A 26,455-nucleotide genomic window follows, 5' to 3' on the forward strand; every position below is an offset into this window, starting at 1 on the left:
GTCGTCACTCCATCATGACTGCATCATTCTCTCATGTACAGTTTTTCGTCATCTGCTGCGATCCCTGGCCTCGTAGAGGGCATGGTGGAGCTTGATGACCAGAGTTGATCTCAATTGTAATATAAGCCGCGAAAGTCAATGAAGTGTTTTTGTTGTTAATTTAGTCTTATACCATTCAAATACAAATGTATTTATTAAAATTATTAACTATACGGTCTGAGAATCTAAATATGTACTTCTGTACTGTATCTGGTAGATTTCGAACGAGTGGAAAGATTTTCAACATAGCCCAGGACAATTATATCGACGCTTGAAAGGCAAACGTGACTAAGCGATAATGCGTGAACTTTACAGTAGACTAATTTAAAGTCGAAATATTTGAAAAAAAAATCTATTTTAACGAATCTAGCTGTAGGATTGAAATGATTTTAATAGACCTAGAAATATATATTTTTTGCGCATCGAATATGGTTATTGCCTATCATTTATGTACAAAGCAGTTATTGTCGCTTAGTCACGTTTGCCTTACAAGCGTCGTTATACATTAAAAAAATTGGGTTAAAACAAATCCACATAGAGCAGACCATTTGTAACTACGGCGAAATTCATGCAATCGTCTGAAGTACATAGAATCTGTGTTTTTGCATGAGGCGTTCACAAGATCCTGACTGAATTCAAGGAACGGAATCGTAACCCATAATTTCTCGAACTTATAACCGGCTTATTCAATTTCAATAATTCATTCGAGACATCAACGTGTTCCGAAGTTGTATCCGTGGGAGTTCATCAAACTTGGCTCCGAGTTGTAACACAAATTCGGTTAGGCCCGTAAATATTTAAGGATTCGGCAATAGTCGTATCGCAAAAGCTTTAGTCTAATTTATTTCGAAGTTGTACGTACGGGTAACGTCATCTTCGACAGTTCAGGTTTCCTTGAACAAATAACAATTGAATTATATTAATTGACTAACTCGGTGGTGCAGTGGTTAGCAGCTCTGACTGTTGACCGAGGGTCGGAGGTTCGATTACCACATCGGTCAAAAAATCGTGTGAGGCTTGCTCTTTGTCTGGGTGTTTATTATATATAAATATGTATGTATTTAAACGTATATAAGTATTTATGTCAGTCTCTGGTACCCATAGCACAGGGATTCCCAATTTAGGGTCGATGACTGTGATGTTTAAAAAAAAGCAACTGTGGTCAAAATTTACGATAAGGTAATTTCGAGATTACAGACGAATACTAAAATATCAACCACATATGACGTCATAAGTTGCGATTGCTTAGTTCGACGTGAAGAGACTTTACTTAGTCAATTAAATTAAGAGCCGACCCCTGAGCTAATCTGACGAAGCATGTTGCGGATAATAACATGTACTTTTAGGTTAGGAATATTGTGTTCTTTTTTTAATAATAAATAAATTAATTATGAAAGTAAAAAAAAATCATGTCGATTAAGAGCTTCACAGATTATAGAAGAGAAATAATTTCAAAAATAGTTTTACGGTGTAATCTATACGATTTCAGTGCTAATTGACGTAGTCGTATATGATTATCAAAACGTCACTAAGATTCATTAGAATAAATACGAATTTGAACCGTAGCTGTTTAATTTTTAGAATGATTTTATTATACGTTTCCCGAATCATATTGTCCACATAACCGAAACGCAAAGCCTAAAGGATTTTCCATTATGAGATACGCTGGAAGAGTGATGCAACTTGTATAAACTGATGCAGAGCAACGTTGTATCGTTGAGTGCACTAATGGAACGTGATCAGCGGTAATTGAATAGCGAACTCTGGCCGATGCTCGATACAGTACGGACGGCGAATTTTCCTACGTCCAAGAGCACACTTATAATCTATGTTTAATAAATAAATAAGCCTTTATTGCTGTTAGAGTTTAACTAAACATAAAATGATAACAATAGAGGTAAGAAAACTATAAAATTAACTTATACTAAAACATATCTCGGCATTCGGCTTATCTTTCGACAAAGGCCTCCTCTAAGGATTTCCATTTGCTTCTGTCTTCTTCTTTGCTGTACGTAACCATCCTGGCCTAGCTACTTGCTTCAAGTCGTCTTCCCATCGCTTAGGCTGTCTTCCTCTAGTTCTTCTGTTTTCTCTAGGGTACCATTCCGTTATTATTCTGGTCCATTTCTCTTTCTTTTCTCTCGTCATATGTCCCATCATATGTATCTATGTTTAAGGCAATCATAAACATAACAGCTATACTTCACTTCATAGTATATGTATGCTTAAATCTTTAAAACTACGCAACGGATTTTAATGCGATTTTTTTAATAGATAGAGTGATTGAAGAGGAAGGTTTACATGTATAATAACATCCATTAAATAGTGGAGAAATCAATAGTAAATTACAGTTTCCGAAGCGAAGCGAGGGCGGTTCGCTAGTAATATTATAAAGCTGAAGAGTTTGTTTGAACGCACTAATCTCAGGAACTAATGGTCCGATTTGAAAAATTCTTTCAGAGTTAGATAGCTCATTTATTGAGGAAGGCTATAGGTTATATAACATCACGCTAAGATAAGAGCACCAGTAAAGAATGTTTCAAAATCGGGGGTTTTTTTCCCTTTTGAGAGCTTCCGTTGCGTGCGCTGCGGAAACGGTTAAAGTTTTGCTAAAATAATGTATGACAGAATTGTTCTCGTTTAAAAGATCTAAAAAAAACTCCGTGACAGTATATGTCTATATGTTAAGGTTGGCTCACTATAACGTTTTTTATGCTAACCAAATTTATCCTAAAATAAAGCATTATTTGTGAACTATTCCACGCGGACGAAGTCGCGGGAAAAAGCTAGTTTTATATATAATTGTTTCTAGTGTGGCAACACATTTACAAATGGTAACATTAGTACTTAGAACGTGTTGTATTGTATATCAAGAGCAATAAAAAGTCTTCTTTCTAATTCAAGTTTTATTGAAACTAGCCAGCGACCCAACACAAAATACAGTGCTCTGCCCTAAACAGTCTAGAAATTGATTTATAACTACCCACACATAATTCAAAATTGCTTCTGCAGTAATTTAGGTGCGTTTAATTCGCATAACATATGATTATTTATTATTATTAGTGTGTGGATATCTTTATTGGCATCTTTAGGCATATGTACAGTCAATGTTTTCATTTTAATTTGGAAGCATTAATCATACTATATTCGAGCTTGGGATGCATCATTTGGTAGCACACATAGGCCAGACGGTGGATTCTCGTATGGACTAACAGTCACTAAAACGTAGCGAGCGTTAGTTTGATGGAATTATGAAGTGGAGAGCATTATGAAGTACAAAGGTAGCTGAAGATAGAACTGATTAGTTTTAGTCCTGGGTGCACTGTAGAAGTTTGAGGCGTTAGATCTATAGGTATTGGTCTTGGGGAAGCCGGTGTGTACTGTATAGTGGAGTGCTGAGGAATATACGCTTGGCTTTCCGACAGGGCTGCGAGGATATATTTACATCATTTTCATGTCTTCAATACAGAGATTGAGAGAAGCATACGACTGGGTTGGTTGGCATTTGGGAAATTCCGTGAAATCCTCACCTCGCAAATTCCTCTATGCCTGAAGACAAAAGACTTATATCAGTGCGTTCTCCCCAAGATGACCTACGGCGCGGAAAACTGGACACTGACGGCGGGGCTGGCCCATAAGTTAAGAGTTGCACAGCGGGCGATGGAGAGAGCTATGCTCAGTATCTCTCTAAGGGACAAAACCCGGAACGAAGAAATTCGACGGAGAACCAAAGTCGAGGACATAGCTCTCAAAGTTAGCAGGCTAAAGTGGCAATGGGTCGGTCACGTCTGTCGAACCAACGACGCCAGGTGGGGGAGAAAAGTCCTCGAATGGAGGCCATGGATGGGTACGAGGAGCGTGGGGCATCCTTTTTTTTTTTTTTTTTTTATGATTGAAAGGTTACTGGTGGCCCGGAGGCCTTTCCAGTTTCACCAGGACACGTGGGCGAGCAAAAGCTCAGCCAGGAGAGGTGGGATTTGTTAGCAGCTACCCGAGCGCCTCCGAAGGAGACCTAACAGCTCAAGAGTAGCTGCTTCGCGAATGAATCTACTACCGGATCGGAATCGCGACCCGCTGAGAAGATCCGGCGAGAAACTCAGCGAGCTGATTCATGGGTTAGGTTGCACGGCGAACTCTTTGTCGAGTTCGACGAGTACGGTTACCGAGGTCCCTAAGCCTGCTCCTAGTGTTAGAGCTGAAGGCGTCTAATGCAAAGGTTATTGGATCTGATGGATCCGTAAGGACGTGACATACGTTTACGGATGTTAAATACACTTCGAATTACGTAGATTTATTAACAATAAATTTACGTAATTCTAAAAAACTATCAAAACTTATTAGCGAATATAACATTGAGCAAATGTATTAAAATTGATATTATTACAAACGATTACAAATTGAATAAAAGTCGTTCGTTGTCTGTATCATTTAAACCGATTATGACCGCACATACCGGCTACGCAAATTGTAACTGACAGATTTGGTTAGGGTCGCCGCGTATTACATTTCAGCGAACATTTTCGTATAGGCATGGTCGCCTTTTTTATCAGTTTAATTGGGTAAACAAGCTTCCCAGATCATTGACATCAAGTACGTACGTGCCGAGGTTTCTTTGTAGATGATTTAAGTTAACCATATGTCGATAAAAGTATTTTTTATTGCTTAGATATGTAGACGAGCTCACAGCCCACCTGGTGTTAAGTGGTTACTGGAGCCTATAGACATCTACAATGCAAATGCGCCACCCACCTTGAGAAGTATAGTTACAACGGCTGCCCCACCCTTCAAACCGAAACGCATTACTGCTTCACGGCAGAAATAGGCAGGGTGGTGGTACCTACCTGCGCGGACTCACAAGAGGTCCTATCACCATACTACCTATCTCTTTTTGTCCGCTTATATTCGATCAGGACATTGAAACGAAGCGAAAACTATTGTACTGTCATCGGTCCTAGAATGCGTGTGTACACTTTCAAGTTGATCTGACGTCTTGAAGTCGATGGGAATTGCGTTCAAAGATTCCGTTACATACAAAGAAAGATACATAGCCAAGCGTATACCGCGCCAATAAAAGTGTGTTGAAAATGATCGCTATGACATTTCGGGGTTCAGAAGCACCTTAATACCGAAGTAGGACCAGGGAAAGATTTTCCTGCTTGTCTGTGACATTACGTGTTTGCGAATTACGACGAAGGAAAGATCTTCCACTGAGTGTATGTATGTTGCTCGACAGACTACCCGGACCGAATATTGTTTTTTATCTTATCTAAGCTGATAGCCTTGAGAGGCTATTTCAGCGTAATCTTAACTAGTAGGTGAGCTCACTGGGCTCAAACCGGCGTGATGCTAACACTGACCCTAGCAAGAGCAGTGCTTCGCAGAATCTACCACCGGATCGGAAACGCGACCTACTGAGAAGATCCGGCGAGAAACTCAGTGTCTATGGGTTAATTCACTCGTCAAGCCCTTCGAGGGTTCGACGAGGACGGTGACCGGTGCTTGTGGTACCTAAAAGCACCGTTAATGGACCGGGAGGATCCGTAATGACGAATGTTGTTGTTCGGAACTTGTATATATGCAAGCTTATCTTGAAAATGTCGTAAGCGAGATTCAGGCATCTGTCAAATATCTTGTGAAGTGTGATGACCACCCGCAACACATGTTATGATGTCCACGAGCTAGTCAAACTCCTGTCATACACGTGAAAACTCGTAAAACGCATCCCGAATAATTTAACAATTAACGAGCTTCAATTCCATAATAACTAAGTACATAATTACGTAATTTTCTCAATTACATCGAGCTCTGTAAACACAATTTTATGCGTTAAATTCTGTTTGTTTTTGAGTTCGAACCCGATTTCGATGTTTATACGACAAATAATTTCATTGGAGATTGAAAATCATGTTATTAATTTATTTGTGCTACCTCGGTAAATTGGGCGAGGTTAATTTTGATGAGTCAAAATATTTGAAATAGGTTTTATTCCGTCGTTTTAAACTGAGACTTCGTTGAATTAATACGATTTTTCTAAAATTTAAGCTTAACTAAAAGCTCGCACGGATACGTACCACGATCTTATCTATTTCTGCCAAAGTTTGAACAGCGAGACAGTCCTTATAGAACACAATTGAACCTCCGATTTGTTTAATATTGTCTTTGTTACCGACTTATTTAATCTGTCAAACTATAATTTTTTTATTTTATTTAATCCTCTCCTTTTCCTTCTTGCGTTGTATTCCTCACTGCTGAGGGTCGTGACCACCTTTTTGTATGACCTTCGCACGCACGATCTTTTTCCATCTATACTTGTCTCTGACAGTGTGGAGGGCGTTGTGAAATGTGGATCTCCTTCTGAGGCCTGTCAATTTAACCCAGGGAAAGCTTCGGTTGCCTATTTCACACTATCCAGCCCGAATACTGGGTGGCGCCGATGGTTAGTCGTGTCGCCCAACAAACTTACCCTTGCTGTTACTGATTCCATAAAAACATCTCATGAAAATCCCCTTTTTTAATTCAGCTGGTCGTTAATTATGTTAGTTATTAATTTCCTTGGCTGACTCTATTGCCAGCGTCCTCATCATCATCATTAATGGCTGATTATAGCCTTAAGTTAGACATAGGCCTCTTTTAAGGCACGTCATACGACCCGATTGTCACCTTAAGCTAGTAACAATTTTTTTGAAGAGAATATACAAATTGAAAACATTTTCTTTATGTTAAATAAAGAAAGAAACTTAAAAAAAAATATCACTACTGAAAGAATTGTCATATATGTCGCCATTTTGAAAAAAACAATATGGAAAATATTTAAGTAAAAAAACCTCAAACTTTTTTCCAACAAGTATCGGTATACTGCTGCAATAAAAAAAACCCAGCTAAATTAAATTGATGCGAACGAGTCAAACTAACGGACCCGCTTGTGCATTAAACATTAAGTGACATTTGATTTGGATACGTCGCAACCCGTTCATTCGATATCGAACTTTTATAAACTGTAATGGAGATCAATTGGAAACGTTTAAAATAACCGTTAATAAGTTATGATGTTTCAATCTCGACGAAATGGGCCGGCAAAAATGTTTCGTGTTCCATTCGATGTTCGTGACTGTGTTTGTTTTTTTTAATTTTGTGAACCCTTTTTTAGGTCTTTTTTTATTGGTTAAATGGGTGGACGAGATCACAGCCCACCTGGTGTTACTGGAGCCCATAGACATCTACAACGTAAATCCGCCACCCACCTTGATATATAAGTTCTAGTCTCAGTATAGTTACAACCACTTCCCCGTCCTTCAAACCGAAACGCATTACTGCTTTACGGCAGAAACAGGCAGATAGGTAGTACCTACCCGTGCGGACTCAGAAGTGGTCCTACCACCAATAAAGAAAGAAGTTGTCATGCTTTTCTATTTTGAGAGTAATAGTGTCTTTACGCAATACAATTGAGCTTCGTCCTCATGACAATAAGATTAGTTGTATTCAGGTTATGTGGTCCATGGGATCATCTATGTACTTAAGCCAGCTGTTGCCTATAAATATGTAGTGCAAACAAATAAATATGCTTTCGAAACCATGCAAAACGGTATATAAGTGATAAGGACTAAAATAAATTTAATTACGTGTGCGTCTTCAAGCACGATGTTAATAAAATAAATGAAATACAAAAGGTCTGGGGAACGCGAGGAGTGAAGTTGTGTGATCTGTTTTATTTTGTCTATTTAGTGTTTCTTCAGGTTTAAATGTGTAATAACGGTGGTTTATTAACTGTTTAATATCTGTGAAAGTGCACAAAAGTGGAAAAATGAAACAAAGCCGCTGGACGTAACTTCTTGGGATCCTCCAAAAGTCCACTGAAAAAATCACCGTAAATGACCACCATTTTACTGAGATTATATTTCATCCCATATCATCTCAACTCATTTCATTTAATTTCATCCCAGTTGATTATTGTCTCTAATTAATCATATTCATCACATTTCATTTTATTTCACTTCATATTATAATTTTTCATAAAAATAAGAATATAAATTAAAATAAGACATGACCTAAAAGGTCTTATCTACCAGGTCATAAAATCCCTTAAAAAAAAACAAAAGGTCTCGTCGATTAAATCAGTTCCCACGTACCGCGGCCTTGATGAAAGATCTACTCGCGCCTCGAGTGTTGTGGCAGCGACAACGATCACACCTTTGCCCAAACAAAGAAATTCATTCATTTAACATAAAAACATTCTTGAAAATGAAATGCTAATTCCTTTTTTAGCGCTCATTTTAATGCGACCGACGTTCTTAATGAATTAAGTGCCTGAGGCACAGGTGTTCAGTACCATACAGCTTAATGAAAATGTCCGTGGGAATTATAGGCCAGTTCTTGTATGGTTTAATGCGGAAATAAAATAAAAAAAGTTGTTATTAGAGTCGTTTAGGAAAATTCGTTATCGACAAGCGGTTCTTAAAGGATACACATGAAGGTTAGTTGACGTTAGCAGAACTGTGGCTTTTAATGGTATCCATGAAAACATATTTCTTTTTACATTTCAATTGTGACTTTACAAAACAAAAAAGATAATAAATAGTAAGTCTTTCAGTGTATGAATGGTAGATCACTTCAAATCGTTCGATTTTTGTTTCACAAGCACACACGAAAATCGATTCTTAAGGCATCAAAGATCACAACTTTAGAAAATTATCAGTAAATATATTAGGAATTTACAGAAAAGCTGTAATTGAATATCCTCGCGCCGAAGGTCGCGAGTGCAGTGAGGACGTCGCGCCTGTGGGTGTTGTAATGCGGTAATCACACAATAATATAAATAGGATTAGGATCGGGACCCCACGCGCGTAGACAGGACGTACACATACAGCACACACACACACATACGAACACACGACTAAAATGTGTAATCGGCTCATTTGGCAAATTTGAAACGATTTTAGACTTTCCTGGCAGATATGTATATCTAGGCTGTTTAATCTTTGATCCGTTGCCTAATTTTATGTGTTAAATTTGCCAATTTTTTTGTTCTGGTGTTAAGTGGTTATCGGAGCCAATAGACATCAACAACATACTGCCAGCCACCTTACGACATGAGTTTTAGGTCTCAGTCCTTAATTACAAAGACTGCTCTGCCCCTCAAACCAAGATTCATTACTGTTACGCGTCACAAATACACACAGTAGTGGTTGGTACCTACCTATCATTAAATTTGCGTTCAATTTTCATCTTATATATTTCCTTTTATTCTCTTGTTAAGTTTTATCGTGCTATTTGAATGAAATATAATCTTCCGCTGCATGAGTGTTTGATATCTGTGTAGCATTTACGACGATTTCATATTTTATTTTAAGTTATGTAGTCCTCGCTGGGTCAATAAATTATTAAACAACACTTCAAAATATGTAAATACACAGCTCTTCTGAACCCTAAAAGCAAAACACAGTTCTATTATGGCGATCACAAGCGAATCGTTGTTTTAATCCAATAATATACAGGATGAAGTCTCGCTCGTGATGTATGACGTAAGGCAACGCGGCGTGCGCCCGCGCATCGTTTAGCGGAACCATTTACTGTCCTATAACAAGCCGTCGCGAATCCACACGTGGGTCTCATACAATTGAATATCATTGCCATTTTCCTCTCGCTAATAAAATTATGTCCGTCAATGGGTATTAATGAAACGTGTCCTTGTTCGGTGAATTAGTCGGGGGAAAAAAAAATTACGTGATTTTGCGTCAAGTGTCATATCACATCAACATGTCAAATTTGAGCACAGGGTATTTTGATGAATGAACAAAAAAAAAGAAAAAAAAAATGTATAAAAATATTTTATTTGAGTTATGATATCATGATTTACAATTAATTCAAAGAATGATATTTTTTTTTTTTTTATACACAACAGAGCTTTGCGTTAAGAAGTAATTTGATTGTTCTCTGCCTAGGTCTGTGAGCGATGATGGCCTCTTTTAATGTGTATTGTCCCCCAATCCTGATCACGCCGAAGCCAGTCACTGTCGAAGCCCTAGACACGTCCTTACGGATCCATCAGATCCTATAATTCTTGCATTAGAGCAGGCTTAGGGATCGCGTTAACCGTATTCGTCGAGCTATTATATTCTATTATATACTATATTTGACGTGCAACCTAACCCATGCATCAGCCCGTTGAGCTTCTCGTCGGATCTTCTCAGCGGGTTGCGATTGTGATTTGGGAGTAGATTCATTCGCGAAGCAGCTGTTCTTGGGTTGTCAAGTCTCTTTTGGACGTGTTCTGGCAGCTGTTAGCTATTCCCACCTCTCCTGGCTGAGCCTTTGCTCGCCCACTTGTCCTGGCAAATTGAAAAGGCCTCCGAGCCACCACTAATCGTTGAATCATAAAAAAGTATTGTCGTAACATTTTCTCGACTTTCTTTTTGTTTGATAAAAACGGGATTGTTTGAAAATTGAGTAAGTATAGAACTACAACAAAAGTGCAGAACGGCTATCAACGCTGCATAGCGGCACAATGTAGAAGTTTACTCATCGAAATTAATTGATTTATGCGCTCTGTGTCCTTTGCGATTGTATGACGACGTCTATAAGGTATAAATTTGTTTTCATCGCTAAATGAGAATTTATGTAGCTTTGTAGAGCGTCCCACAGCCCTCGGGATTGATGATTTGAGGCGATCGTTGATTCTGTAGCGTATATAGGAAAAAAGCAACACGGATTGACGATGCATATATTGTAATTGGTTCATATTTAAAAAAAAAACAGAAATTTTAAGCCTTTTTTTAAATAAACAAGCATATTGAGTCATACTTAACGTTACCCACTGGTTTCTCTGATATTTAAATTAAGAGCTAAGTGTGAGATTCAATTATTTATATTTAGTGCAATGTTGCAACAGTTAAAAAATAATCAACATTATTTAACGTATTACCTACTTTAAATGATTATTATCGGCTCATGGCTAGTGTACAACGTAGGATTAGTTCGTTTGCCGACCGGAGTAAATTTTAATAGACATTTCACGTATAGGTATGTGTCCGGTACAAACAATAGAAAATACTTTTTATTTTTCCTATAATCTCGAGGGGTTATTCTAGATTCACTGAGTTAGTAGGTGAGCTCACGAGTCTTGAACCGGGTGTTGTTAACAGTGGCCCTAGCAAGAGCAGTGCTTCGCAGAATCTACCACCGGATCGGAAACGCGACCCACTGAGAAGATCCGACAAGAAACTCAGTAGGCTGTGTCTATGGGTTAATTTACTCGTCGAGCCTTTCGTTGCAAGCGACGGGTTCGGCGAGGACGGTGACCGGTGTTTGAGGTACCTAAAAGCACCATTATCGGGAAGATTCGTAATGACGTGAAAAATTCTAGACGAGCGTTGAATGTTTTAAAATTTTAAGAATGCAATAGAGCGGTTCAATAAACCTTATAGGTATGTAAGCGACAGATGCTTTCTATATATTTTTGTTATAGTTTATATTCTGAAAAGGAAAACTGATGAAAGATTATGGATAAGAAAATAAATAATTAGACTTACAGAATCATATTTAGTCTGCAATATGAAGCAAAGGCAAAAATGTAATTAACAAAACGACTTTATTTTACAACCAAAAGCAAAAATCTTATTTTTATTATTTATTAGTATTATTCAACAATATACACCTTACCTTTATGATGTATGATGACAGACTGAAACACCGATTGTTAATGCGAGCGTTCTACATACAAACAACTAGATGAAAACCAAGATGTCATATATCTTGGTGCACACACACAAAACCCAACTTTAAATGTAACAGGACACAGCTGGTTATTTAATATACTACAATCACGAGATCAGAGAAAAGCCTTTATGCCAGGTAAGATACCTAACCTTACATTCAAACAGATGCATCAGAACCAAAACGCTTTATATCCAATCAGCAAATTTAAACTAACACTAAAGTCAAATGAATAAAGTAGGTTATCCTTCTATAGTGAACGAGGAATCGGTATTCTTAGTCGGTTTAATTCTAGGCACGTACTGGATACGAAGCGGTCTCATTCGTATGAGAATTAGATAGAGTAATTATTTGTTATGTGATTATATGAGCGGTTCGCTTTGTAATGATTATTAAGGAAAATGTAATGTATATAGCTATACGGATGTAGCTGGGAAAATTGCTTACAATTCACCTAAGGTTAATCGTACCTATACTAAAACTATAGATATGATAAAAAGGTGAAAAAAAAAAAAAACTTGTGAAGTCTTACCTCCATTTTAAAGAGAGTTGGCTGTTCGAACTCCCGAGAAGAACATGCGAAATAAAACGGTGTTGCCATTTTTAAATTTCAGCACTTTGCTTTTTTGACGTGACAACGTCTTATGATTCGATGTAGCCAGCTGCATGCACGAAAAAACATGATTCATGCAGCGTTACCTCGCTCTGAGGCGTTCCGTTGAAGGCTTGAAGTGCAAGCGAGAGCACGCAACGAGCGACAACGAGGCACATTCGGCCTCCGCGTTCGGCAGCGTTGGATATCTGTCTCTCTCCTACTTGAGTGAGCGGCGTGGACAGCTGCTATACAATAATACATTTACATGTTTTCGTCAAGTATGAGGTTCAGTGCAAAGTGAATGTGGTGTCAATTGTCCATACAAAATATCTAACAAACAAATAAAATTTTTTTTTTTTTTTAAATTAAACCATTCCATCAGTGTTTTCTTATGACGTTGTCACGTTCAACTATCGACTTTACAGACAACCGATTTTTTTTAAGCTGCTAACTACTACATACATACACTATACTTTTTTTTCTGGATTAAAAAAGGTAGTGTCTTGATTGATTGATTATTTAAAAATGTCGGCTTCATATACTATGTTTTCTTGTGAGTGTTCATGGATCTGTAAATAGTAAATTCAAAGGGAGGTTTTGTAAAATTTTCTCTGAAGAATACCCCAAAAACACTTTAATATTTATTTTCGGATTACTTCCATAAAATCAAGATAATACTAAAACTTGTTGATGGTTACGCAAAAGAAAAATGAAAGTGAAAATCGGTTCAAAAAGGCAAAATAGTATGTACTTACTTGTTTCGTCTTTGCCTATAAATTAAATTGTTTATAGACTATGTTAGGACTACTTTTTTCTAATTTCTTTTTTAATTCTATATCCACGCCATCTGTTGAGTCTTTAAGCCAAAATACGTATACCTACAAAAAGTTGAAATAAAAAGGGCGGTAAAAACTAAAAACGGTGCAGATGTAAAAAAAAAACTTTTTTTTTATTTAGATCAAAATTTTACGAAGGAGTTTCGGTCTGAGTAGTCTACTGTTTTGCCGATCTGGACATCATTAAGCATTTATAACATTGCTATAATATTTTCGTGATTAAAAACTGCACTGGGACTGCTCTTAAGCTATATATACTATACAGTTAAGAGTAGGTACACTTTTATTAGACAACAACTAGTGCCTATACCTTGATTTTAGGGAAATTTTGATCAACTGGAAATCTATCTATCTAAGATTTTGCTAACGTTTTGATTATAGTTCCGTATAATCAAAACGTTAGCAAAATCTTAGCCATTGTATGTAAATATTTATTTGTTCAGTTTTTTTCATTGTTTAGGTGGCTGGGCGATCTCAAGGCCCACCTGGTGTAAAGTGGTTACTGGAGCCCATAGACATATATAATATAAATGCCAACACCCACCTTGAGATATAAGCTCTAAGGTAAATTTTTACAGTACAACGGCTAGCCTACCTCTTCAAACTGAAACGCATTACTGCTTCACGGTAGAAATAGGTAGGGTAACTACTCGTGTGGACTCAAGATATCCTACCATCAGTAAAAGTGATTGTCAAGCTAAAAGTTATCGTATTATTAGCTACATAAAAGTTATTGTGTTTGTTTAGTTGGCGAGCGGCGGTGGCGGCGGGCGCGGCCTGTTCTGCTACCACTGCCCGCCGAGCTTGCCGCCTCACCAGCACCGCCTGCCGACCCTCGAGTACCCGTTCACGGCTTCACACCCATGTAAGTGCTGCTTTCCTTCAGTTTTGTAACACAAAGTGGGCACGTTTGAGGAATATCCATGTTTATCTCCACCGTACCCAGTGTACCCCACAGTACCCCCGCGGTGGCGGTATTTACGTTGTAGATGCTATGGGCTCCAGTAAGCACTTAACAACAGGTGGGCTGTGAGCTCGTCCACCCATCTAAGCAATTAAAAAAGACGATCCTGATGCTCTCAGAAAATATAGGTCTTGAGTTATGAAGAGATCGTGAGTAAGATATTAGATGTATTTTTTATTGTTTTGGGATTAGGAGAATATGAGAGAAAACATAAATACACACTGTTATAACATCGTGTAATAGAATGATTTTTTTATTTGTTTACTGGCGTATTGTGAGCTCACTCAGATAGTCACCTTCTTACGGCCTATACATTATTCGTGATGATAATGTTTCGCAAAACATTTGAGACTCCACTACTTAATGCCAGAACATATATCTAGGCTATACGGCAATTAATAAAATAATGGGAGCTCTAAGAGCCGGATTTATAAACGTCACGGCATGAGACACGAATCTCAATTGTATTGTATTTTTATATGTTTAATGTTGAATATTTATCGGAACCCATATACATCAAAATATAAATGACACTACCCTCCTTGAGACATGGGAAGCCCATTGAGTTTCTCACCGGATCTTCTCAGTGGGTCGCGTTTTCGTGGTAGTTTTTTTTTTATTGCTAGATGGGTGGACGAGCTCACAGCCCATCTGGTGTTAAGTGGTTACTGGAGCCCATAGACATCTACGACGTAAATGCGCCACCCACCTTGAGATATAAGTTCTAAGGTCTCAAGTATAGTTACAACGGCTGCCCCACCTTTCAAACCGAAACGCATTACTGCTTCACGGCAGAAATAGGCAGGGCGGTGGTACCTACCCGCGCGGACTCACAAGAGATCCTACCACCAGTAATTATGCAAATTATAATTTTGCGGGTTTCATTTTTATTACACGATGTTATTCCTTCACCGTAGAAGTCAATCGTGAACATTTGTTGAGTACGTATTTCATTAGAAAAATTGATACCCGCCTGAGATTCGAACACCGGTGCATCGCTCAACACGAATGCACCGGACGTCTTATCCCTTAGGCCACGACGACTGTAAAGCACTTTCTGCAAAGCATTGCTCTTGCTGGGGCCAATGTTAGCAACGGCTCTCAAGGCTATCAGATTAGGTAGCGATAATAAAGAGAGACATGGGTTCTAAGTCTTAGTTAGTTAGCACAACGACTGCCGTAAACTTCGAGCTGAAACGCATTACTGTGTCTAAGCAGAAATAGACAGGGAGTTAATGGATGGATCATTTTTCAAGCGAAAGTGTACACTTGGTGCAGAAAGAGTGGAAATATTGGTAGTGAGTAGCTTTGACGATCCACATTACTTCTTGGCTGTTAGCCTCAAGGGGATATTCCAACTTCTCCGGGTTGGTAGGTGGGCTCATGTATGACCGTCAGCAATATGGCGAGGACATAGCCAAGCCGCTTCCCACACAGCTGCTGCTCCAGTCTGTGTGTTAAGCATACGGGAGTATACTGGTAGATACAGTCTATAAATCACATTGGGCCACTATGGCCTATTGATAACGAGGTAATATTTGCAGAAGTAAGATTAATGTAAACACTTTAATTGAAAATTAAAATTTATTACTAATTAAAATTACTGATTAAATTCGTATAAATTCAGCTGACGAAGTTTGAAAGCTAGCGATCGTGGACTAATAAAATTATTGAGATTCGAGTCTCTTGTTGTGGTTACCAAACTTGATTTTAAACTTATTTTTAGTCAGTTTTTATTCAGCGAACGTATAATTCTAATTTGTAATAATAAAAGTATATGTAATTATTTTTTATTACACTTCATGTATTTATCTACATTAGCGATCTTAATGCTTAAGATATTCTCTACCAGTTAACCAAAGGTTAAACCTATCAAATATTTATTGCTAGCTGCATTGAAATATGTATAAATTAGACACACAAACGCATAAAATGTATAGAGTTTCCAATAAAGACAGTAAATACATTAAAGATATGTCACAAAAATAATTAGATACTAAACATAAGTTACAATTTATTTATTATTCCTTTTATAAATGACTTATCATTTACAATTGAACTTTAAGCCGATTCCAATCAACCATTTTGAGCTGTATGCGCCTACGAATAAATAATTATTTATTCGTAGATATGCGCTCACTTTTTGATATATTTGTTGAATCTTAACAATAAGCCGAGATAAAAAACGTAGGAATTAAAGACTTTAACAACATAACGTTACAGCTTTTCGATTATAGATATCGCTAAAATCGTCTACGTACCTATGTATAATAATATAGATAAAACCGTAAGATCAGTTTTACTTAGTTCTACGTATTGCGAAAAGCGAAGAAAATACAAGTGAAATTAAGTTAGTATTTTTTTTAAATAATAGTCGAATGCGTTATCGTTTTAAAATTAAAATTGATTTTTCATTAAACCATAAATGCATTAGTAAATAAAGTATCAAATTCTCATAAAAACATAAACCATAATTTAATTGGTAATAAACAATTAATATAATAGAGGGATTGCAGAGACGAATCAAAACCAGTGGATTGTAGATTGTAGAGTAAATGCGCTAACCCATTAGATCGAATCAAGCGAGCGGGTTAGATAAACCTCGACTGGCACAAATCAGTTTCTTTCGAGTTATCCGGATTCCGTGCCCGAGGGGTGGTAATGTGCTAATGAATAGAAGGCAGGGGTGTCCCGGGGGTGAGGTGCAGGGGTGCGTCGCCGGCGGGGGGTGGGCGGCGCTCCCTTGGGATTGGCCGCCGCTATCACCATCTATTATTCATAAAATAGTTTTTGAGTCGCGCGCCGCCGCTCGTTTTAACAACGTTACAGCGCTTAACTTAATAAGTATCATGTCACTTGCGATTAGGAGGCGAGCGTTTCAGTTTTTTAGTCACAGCGACGATCAAAGGACGAGATAACCTAGTTATACAGTGCGCGCTTATTTCATTTGGTCCGTCGAAAATGACAGGCGGCCCCGTCGGTGTAATTGCGTAAATTTATTAATTTTTAAAATCTATTAGCGGAGTAGCGGGACGGGGGGAGGGAGGTTGGAAGTTTTAAAAAGCGTCGGCTGCGCAGTGGATAAAAAAAGCGGCTTAAACGAGTCTATTAAATATTTATAAGGCAATTTCGAGCGGTCTGTCTGAACGTCCTGGGCGGCTCATTAGCGCGCAATCACATCGCGTGCTATTTGCTCTGGACTTTTCAATTATTACATAGTTTTTTTTTATGGTTGTTAATTTGAGATTATAGTTCACAATATACCCAACCATCAGTACAGTTGTCATTTACAAGAACAACTTAAGTTTTAACGTTTTGCGAACTTAATGATTTATGGCTAAATTGTCAACTATTTTTTTCAATTTGGTTGAAATTAAATTTTCAAATTATTAGTTTCTCAAATCGGAAATTTTATAATACTTATTCGTTTTTAATATTATGATTGATAATTTGTTCATATTTCGAAATTATGTTAACATTCCAAATTGGCAAAATCACCAACCATACTGCAATACAGTTAATAATTCCACATGGAACGATTTTCTCACATTGATTATTTTCTTTTCTAATGACTTAAGATAAAAAAACAACTATAAAATTCACAATAAATAACATTTTCAAATTATTATTTCTTCTGTATTTCCTTTTCATTTGTTACTGCTTTCCACCCAAAGCTTTGCTCATGTGGACTACATTTGTAATCGCGGGGACGTTTCCAGTGTCCAAACTATTTCTAACAGACTGGTGGTTTTTACTGGTGGTAGGACCTCTTGTGAGTCCGCACGGGTAGGTACCACCACCCTGCCTATTTCTGCCGTGAAGCAGTAATGCGTTTCGGTTTGAAGGGTGGGGCAGTCGTTGTAACTATAATTGAGACCTTAGAACTTATATCTCAAGGTGGGTGGCACATTTACGTTGTAGATGTCAATGGGCTCCAGTAACCACTGAACACCAGGTGGGCTGTGAGCTCTTCCACTCATCTAAGCAATAAAAAAAATAAGACAGAGTTCTAACAAACAAACAGAGTTTTGTATTTTAATCTGGATAGTCAATTAAAAACTCTTTCATTCGTAATGAGAAGCACGTACAACAAAAATATATTAATGAGTTTTTATTTTTAACAGCTAGTTAGATATGTTTTTAATATGGCCGCATTAGCTATCCAAATAAAAAAAAATAAAAACTCTGTTTTTCTGCTAAGCCATTACGCCGAAGAAACTTTCATTTTTCCGCATACTTACAGCTAAACAAAGAAACGTTATAAAACATGTAGCGTACTTGAAACAATTTCCATTAACCCTATAGTTAGTTAACTAATCTCTGGCTCGCCTAACTTTTTCCACTGCACCCCGTTAAGGCCGGACGCGGAGCACTTTTAATTTCCGCCCCACGGAGATTTTTATAAAGCCATCCAGAAATGAAAACTCAATTATTTACATTCAATTAATGAAAATATTTTAATCTCCCTTTTAAAATTACGTTTGCGAATGTTTGTGGTGTGTTTTGATTTTCCGAACGTAAATATATATAATGTAGGTGCTTATAGTCAACACTAGTGACTAGTACTTTTAAAGATTGCGGATTTGTTGAAGTGAAAACTTCTTTAGAATCGTTGTGATTTCAAACCGGATGCAACAGAAAAAACGACAGGTAAGAGACACAAATACAAAAATGTGTAGGATGAAGCCAGCAACGAATGAGACAGAAATATACATACTATTTAATACAGCGCCATCTGTGAGATTTTTTAATACTAACGTGCGTATGAAAGCTCTTGTAGTGAATTTTAATTTAGGATTATACGTGAAATTAAAATATCAATTCACAGAGGGCGCTACCTTACAATTATTTACTAATGACAAAATTTTACATATACTTAAGACGTTTAGGATAATTGTATTTTAATTTTGGAAGGTTTCACTTCTACCACGTGTGAATTGCACACATTTTGTTTTTTTTCTACACTTAATGCTTAAGTTAATACTTACTACTGCGTGTAAATAACACAATAGGTGCTTAAGATTTAAAAGATACACAAAAACGAAAGGAAGAAGGTATTTGGCAATTAGAATTTTGGATTATGTACTTGGTATAAACTGTTATACGAATAGAACAAGCTCCTAATTGAATTTTATTTACGTCCCTAGTGAGCTCGCCTCCATCCATGAGACTAGAGGAAATTACAAAATTGGTTAAAGGGCTATCCCGCTTTTTAGTCCACTGAGTTTCTTGCCGGATCTTCTCAGTAGGTCGCGTTTCCAATTCGGTGGTAGATTCTGCGAAGCACTGCTCTTGCTAGGGCTAGTATTAGCAACACTCCCGGTTAGAGCCCCGTGAGCTCACCTACACGTCAAGGAGAAGCTGAAATAGCCTCTCAAGGCTGTTATAGCAAGGCTGGTATATAGGTAGGCAAAAAAAGGAAAAAAAAATCCCGCTTTTAAAACCGGATACCTGATTGGTTTGCGGTATAATGGTGGCACCTACAAGCTCGAGTCAACAGTACGCCAATTAAAAATAAATGGTTAGCGACAAGGGCCATTAGGAGGGATCCTTGAGAGCACAAATAACTTAAAATTTATGAATACTCTCTCTCATTCTACTGGTGTTAGGTTATCTTGTGAGCCCGCGCTAGTCGGTACCAGTCTGCCTATTTCTGCCGTGAAGCAGTAGTGCGTTTCGGTTTGAAGTGTAAAGCAGCTGTTGTACTGAAAAATTGGGACTTAGGTCTCAAGATGGGTGGCAACATTAACGTGATTAATACCTATGGCTTTCGGTGATCACTGAAAATCAGGTTGGCTTCGAGGTCGTCCAAAAATCTTAGAAAAAAGTAACAATACCGGCTTGTCTTCCAAAATAAATGAAAAGTCATCGTACAAGTCTTGCATTCAATAATACTGTCCATTATGGGTAATTTTCGCCAAGTAACGTATTATTATCTTGTGGAATAATAGAAACGTCAGTAACGAAGGGGCGGCCGGCGTTTGTCACTGAATTTATTGCGTCACTTTAGGGTGACCATGATTTATAACAAAAATCGTAAATTCGTGTAGAATACTACTTTAGAATACTATTTTACACTTAAAAGCTTTCCTCACGATGATCTTACGTCCCTATTTATGCTGAGGTCCTTGGAAACTATAGTGTGAAACATCTAACTTCGGATGTTACGTGGAAGCCTGACAAGCATCGTATTAAGCAGATTTATTCGTCCATAATTAGGTAGGACGGCTTGAGCAGATATATTAGCAAGAAAAGTAATGTTATTTAAGAAAACAGGATTAGCTTTGAACGGTTAATTTGTTCTTTTGTCGTCTATTTTATGAGAATGGTCAATTCATTCCTTATCGTCTGGTTCGTGTCAGTCTTTTAGGAAGTAATTAAAAGCACTGCCTGCCGTTAGGCACGTTCGCCTCCGTTCCATTTTTCTCTTTGTTTCTTTTAAAATTCTTGTGAAGTCTTTGTTTTAGTCTATGTCTAGTCATTGTAGGTCTTATATCCTGTCAAAGAGGTTGCACGCCACGACAAGCTTATTACGACTGAGGCTATATGATGAGGTACTTATAGTAGCAGATTGATAGCATCCTCGTTCCATTATCTTCTGAATAATACGCAAAAAATCCTTAGTCCTACGACCTTTTGAGGATAGAATTATAAAAACCCCTTGGTTCACTTCTGGAGTAGTAAAAAAATATTATCTCCAAAATTTAAATCTAATTGGATCTAACAGCTTAGGCTGTAGTTTGTCTGTTTGTCAGTAACAGTACTCTTTTGTAAGAGGGAGATGTAAGCTGTATTCATTGGCTTTCACGATCGATAATATACCGGCTTAATTTATGACCATTCTTCGTTTCGCAGTAACTTAATGAAATAGCTACGAAATAAAACATCTCTCGGTACCCACAATTTATGGACACCGCACAATAGTGTCCCCGCCTCATCAATTCCCATAGACACGAGATCCGCTCAGCCGGTAATAACTGTAGGGCGGCGATTTAGCACTCTCCGTGTAATGGGCCAGCCCTTCCGGACTCACTAGACGTTTATTTTACTGGTGTTTTTATTATTAGGTATAAATTTATCTATTGAAATTGTATTTATGCAAATTAGTAACTAGCGCGTATGTTTCTTCGAAATTTCTAGTAATGATTGCTATCGGGAGTCGGGGTTTCTCAGTTTTATTCTTTTCACCGCTAGATGGCGTTAGGTAGTTAGATTTAGCAGCCCATTGCGTTTCTCGCAGGATCTTCTCAGTGGGTCGCGTTTCCGATCCGGTGGTAGATTTTGCGAAGCACTGCTCTTGCTAGGGCCATTGCTAGTAGTACCTCCTGGTTTGAGCCCCGAGAGCTCACCTACACGCTAGGGTAACGCTGATATAGCCTTTCAAGGCTATCAGCATAGGTAGGAAAAAAAAGAGATTTAAGTTTTTTTTTTATTGCCCTTGTAGGCAGACGAGCATACGGCCCACCTGATGGTGAGTGGTTACCGTCGCCCATGGACTTCAGCAATGCCAGGGGCAGAGCCAAGCCGCTGCCTACCGTGAAAGTATGTGCGAAATGGCTGTCCAATGCTTCGAATTAAAATGCACTACACTTTCGCGATAGAGCAATATTTATTTGCACCTAGCTTTGCAGCATCAAAACCTAGTCCTTGCGTCTAAAAAATTAAATGATTGGTAAAATAGAATATTCTTTTTGATTGTTACAGATACAAGTTATTCATATCATCCGGCGATACACGATGATACGTTCGTACGTCGGAAACAGAGGCGGAACCGCACCACATTCACTTTACAGCAGGTAAATATATGTATATATTGGATTATTTATTGGACGATCACACTTATATCGAAATTTACCAAAAATGTAGCCAGTAGCCGGTCTCCGCTGCTAACACAAAAACAATGTTCAAAAACACATAGCAATGCACGCTAAAATGGATCAAATTCATTATTTACATACCTATACCATTTCCTACCTGTGCTGATAGCCTTGAGAGGCTACTTCAGATTTTTCCTAACGTGTAGGTGAGCTCACGGGGCTCAAACCGGAACTGTTGCTAACACTGGCCCTAATAAGAGCAGTGCTTCGCAGAATCGACCACCGGATCGGAAACGCGACCCACTGAGAAGATCCGGCGAGAAACTTAGTGGGCTGTGTCTAATTATTATATATGTGAAGTGATGTCCTTGTATACTTATATCGAAATATCAAAACAGTGAATAGTCGGTGGAGCGCTGCCAAAGTAGCTATTGGTTATTATCATACTATAACTGTCTTAAATTTGACAGCTTGAAGAATTGGAGACGGCGTTCGCCCAGACTCATTATCCGGACGTATTCACACGAGAGGATCTAGCTCTCAAAATCAACCTCACGGAGGCCAGAGTGCAGGTCAGTAGACATTTCGTTTGCAGCTAGTGCTACCGGCGCAGGGGATGATTACCGAATAAAAATATTTTTACAATATTTCTCGAGGTGGCAGAGCTGAAAGGTTATTTAGTTAAGCGACATTTTAGCAACTTAATAGGAGATCTATTTAAAGTTTAAAATTTGTAAAAAATATCGTAATAAAATAAAACTTCTTCAGCTATTCGAAAGTGATAAACTTAATTGAAGTTCAATTAAACCGTCGAACGGTTGAGGCTAATACGAAATAAAACAGACCTTTGATTACAAAGATAAATGTCGCGTATCAAGCGAAATGTCCCTTAAACTACCCATCAAACCAAACTAGCCAACCAAATAGCCCACCAATCAATCACCCCTCGATATCTAATTTTACTTAGCTAGGAACGTGAAATATAATACACCACATCTTTGGTGGCAAGAATTATATTTCAAGAACGCGTCATGGAATATGCAAAACGTAACACATTCGCAGTGGTCCACGTAGGAATATAACCGGTTACAGCCGGTCCGTGAGCTTTACCCGGTTTTAGGTAAATTGCTCGGCGCAACCGGGCGTGTTTTATTTATGTCCAAATAAAAATTGGCCGATTCCAACGGCTGAGCACGACTACAATTTAGCGCGCCTGTCACTCGTACTCCTGTCTGAATGGCTTTTATGGTTATCGGAAACGGGCGCCGAATCGGTCGGTAATATACGAATGGTAATAAACACTTAGGGCACTCCTCTCGATGGCACCCTGATTGCGAACTGATCCGAGTGTTTTTATAGCGAAAATGTTTAATATAATACTGGGTTTATTTGCGGTTTATCATTAATTTCAGTTTCTTAATATGGACAGAGTATGTTTTTGAGTGGAGACCACGAATTGGCAGACGTAGTGAAGGACGCTCTCAGGTTCGGTGGAGTGGCGATCTATACAGGGTAGCTGGCAGGATCTGGAAGCTTATGTCCAGCAGTGGATTGCTCTAAGCCGATGGATGATCTTGAATATGGGCAGACGCACGTCTGGTGTTAAGCTTTACCAGTCAGTGTATATAGACACTGAATCATCAAAACCGCTGAGATAGGTCTTACCGCTAATAATGAAGGTAGGAACCGGGAAGTTCAATTAGGTAAAGTGAGATTATTTAAAGATTAAAATAAAGCAGGATAATAGTAAAGAGCAGCGCTGCCTGCTACGTACTAGTAGTGGTAATTTGAAAAGACCTGAGTCACATATTCAGAAGAAGATGTGACTCTGGTCTTTAATGATAATAATCGTTAGTGTTCATCTTCGCCATAGCCCTAAGCATTTATTTATATATTTATAGGAGGAGCAACGGTAACTAGATAAAATAATCGGAACAAATCATCCACGATTTGATCCTAAATAAGGATTCTCAGTATAAAGAAAATCAGAGCTTGATGAACAGAAGTTTATAGTTTATAGGTATACTTATATGTAGCACCCAGATGATGTGCAAAGCAAATCTATTCATAATCACACGATGAAACAAATGAACCAATGACCCCTAGCATATCAGTCTGGGTCGCTATCTACGCGCCTTTGAGTTCTAGGCGTTAAAGCACGTGTAATATTATGTTTTTTTTTATTGCCCTTGTAGGCAGACGAGCATACCCACCGCCTGATGGTGAGTAGTTACCGTCGCCCATGGACTTCAGCAATGCCAAGTGAAGGAATAACATCGTGTAATAAAAATCAAACCCGCAAAATTATAATTTGCGTAATTACTGGTGGTAGGACCTCTTGTGAGTCCGCGCGGGTAGGTACCACCACCCTGCCTATTTCTGCCGTGAAGCAGTAATGCGTTTCGGTTTGAATGCAGCCGTTGTAACTATACTGAGACCCTTAGAACTTATATCTCAAGGTGGGTGGCGTATTTACGTTGTAGATGTCTATGGGCTCCAGTAACCACTTAACACCAGGTGGGGTGTGAGCTCGTCCACCTATCTAAGAACTAAAAAAAAAATAGTAGTATTACATTAGTAAGTATTAGTGAATGAAACTGCAACTATTGAATTTGACTCTAAATACGTGAGTAAACAGTATATTTTACTTTGCATTGGTTCTACTGAGTGCAAGAACATAAATTATCCCGCCTTTTAGCAAAAGTAAGCCTCTGTTTTGGTTGTCGCCTCGCGACTGCCAATCCTGGCTGCAACACGCGGAACGACACATGTCAAGGATATTTCGTTCAACTGTTTCATACTTCAGTGAACTGAATACTCAAAAAATGACGTTTTTATTAAAACGTTATTAACTTCCACTTTCCCGCGTGAAGCATGTAGCTGTCACGTGTCAAACAGGCAATGGCCGGTCCATCTACGTAATAGGTTATGTATTATAAAGGCATCCAACTCACGCGGACACGTAAGACAATAGCCGATCCGGGCGGCCGTCGATTCCGACGAATCCACTTCCATTAGTTAACTACGGGCCTATTGTCGAAACCCACTTTAGTTGGCAAAACCGCCAAAACAGTCGTGAATCGAACGTTCACAGGACCAAATGGCCTTGATCCTTGATAGTTCATTGAATTTTGAGTGTGTAGTTTTGGTACGTTGGTGCTGCGGGGCTCTGTGTAAGTTGGTGGTCTGTAATACGTTTAAGTCGCTCATCTCGGAATGGTATTACGGTATGAGCCCCCTTCCCCCGGCCGTCTCGCGCACCTTACGGCACGTGGTTCTGGGAATAGGGGTGTCACTGTATCGTTGTTAGTGAAATTCGAGCTTAGGTGCCGCGTCCGCAGTAATATTGTAAATGCATTTCCATCTAGGAAATTTTCGTGTGTGTGGAAACAGGAATATCACATTCCCAGATGCATTTCCTTGTGAATTTATGGTTAAAGTTTTCGTTTGATGAATTTTAATTTGAAATAGTAGTCGAGAGAGCACGTTTTGCTAGCTTAGATCGGATATTAAGTAACATTATCTATATATATAGAAAAATGAATTGCTGTTCGTTAGTCTCACTAAAACTCGAGAATGGCTGGACCGATTTGGCTAATTTTGGTCTAAAATTATTTGTGGAAGTCCAGAGAAGGTTTAAAAGGTAGATAAATATGAAAATGCTCGGAATTAAACAAAAATAACAATTTTGTTTTTCCTTTGATGTGTCCCCCGTCGGACGGATTCCTTTTGTTTGTTTTAAGTTTATTTTGTACAAAAGTTTAGGTCTTTTATTTGTCGATTGAGGCACTACAAAGTCTGCCGGGTCAGCTAGTTTTTAATAAAAAATCGACTTTTTTTAAGTTTATATTGGCTACGAATTTTTTATATATTTTAAATAGATATTAGGTACTTTAGTTGTAGCACCATACTTCAATTTGCATTTTATTTATAATATTTCACGGCTGTTATAACTTGTAGATAAATTTCTAAATTCAAAAGTAAAATAAGGGAATGTGGTGAATATTGTAAAGATGATGTGAAGAAGTACAGTGAGGAGTTATTATACTATATTTGTCGACGCGGTAAAAATTAAAAGAAAGTTGTAGTATTACACAAGCTTGTAATCTCATCTGTTGTTGTTAGTGTAGATACAGATAACGCTTCGTTAAAATATTAAAATTATTTTCTATAATATATGTACATTTTATATTTAAGTGACAATTTTAAATTGAGTGATTGCGGTAAAAAATGACAAAATTATCATTAAAATAAAAATAAAAATAAATATTGATTTTGGTGCATTGGAGGGTTGCTTCTGAATTGAACCCATAATAAATATGTACAGCTTATTAAAAATAAATAGAGATGCGAGCGATGCGATTCTTATTCGATATCTGTCAGGTATCGATTAAGAAATTAATCGGGGACAATTTAAATTATTTTCAATATACAATGCTGTTTGGCTCATACGTCCAATGATTCTGTCGGGAAACAGTCATCTATATCACTTAAA

General features: G+C 38.0%; 1 protein-coding gene across 1 annotated transcript in view; it reads left to right on the forward strand.

Moving 5' to 3' along the window:
* Positions 1 to 26,455, forward strand: part of LOC101740728 (dorsal root ganglia homeobox protein) — a 98,362-nt gene that overhangs the window by 5,457 nt on the left and 66,450 nt on the right. The window contains exons 3-5 of the mRNA XM_038021067.2: positions 13,927 to 14,044; positions 21,848 to 21,939; positions 22,431 to 22,532. Coding sequence (XP_037876995.1) covers positions 13,927 to 14,044; positions 21,848 to 21,939; positions 22,431 to 22,532 — 312 coding nt within the window. The remainder of the gene's footprint in view (positions 1 to 13,926; positions 14,045 to 21,847; positions 21,940 to 22,430; positions 22,533 to 26,455) is intronic.

The sequence above is a fragment of the Bombyx mori genome, chromosome 3 (assembly GCF_030269925.1).
Source record: "Bombyx mori chromosome 3, ASM3026992v2".
Classification (NCBI taxonomy): Eukaryota; Metazoa; Arthropoda; class Insecta; order Lepidoptera; family Bombycidae; genus Bombyx; species Bombyx mori.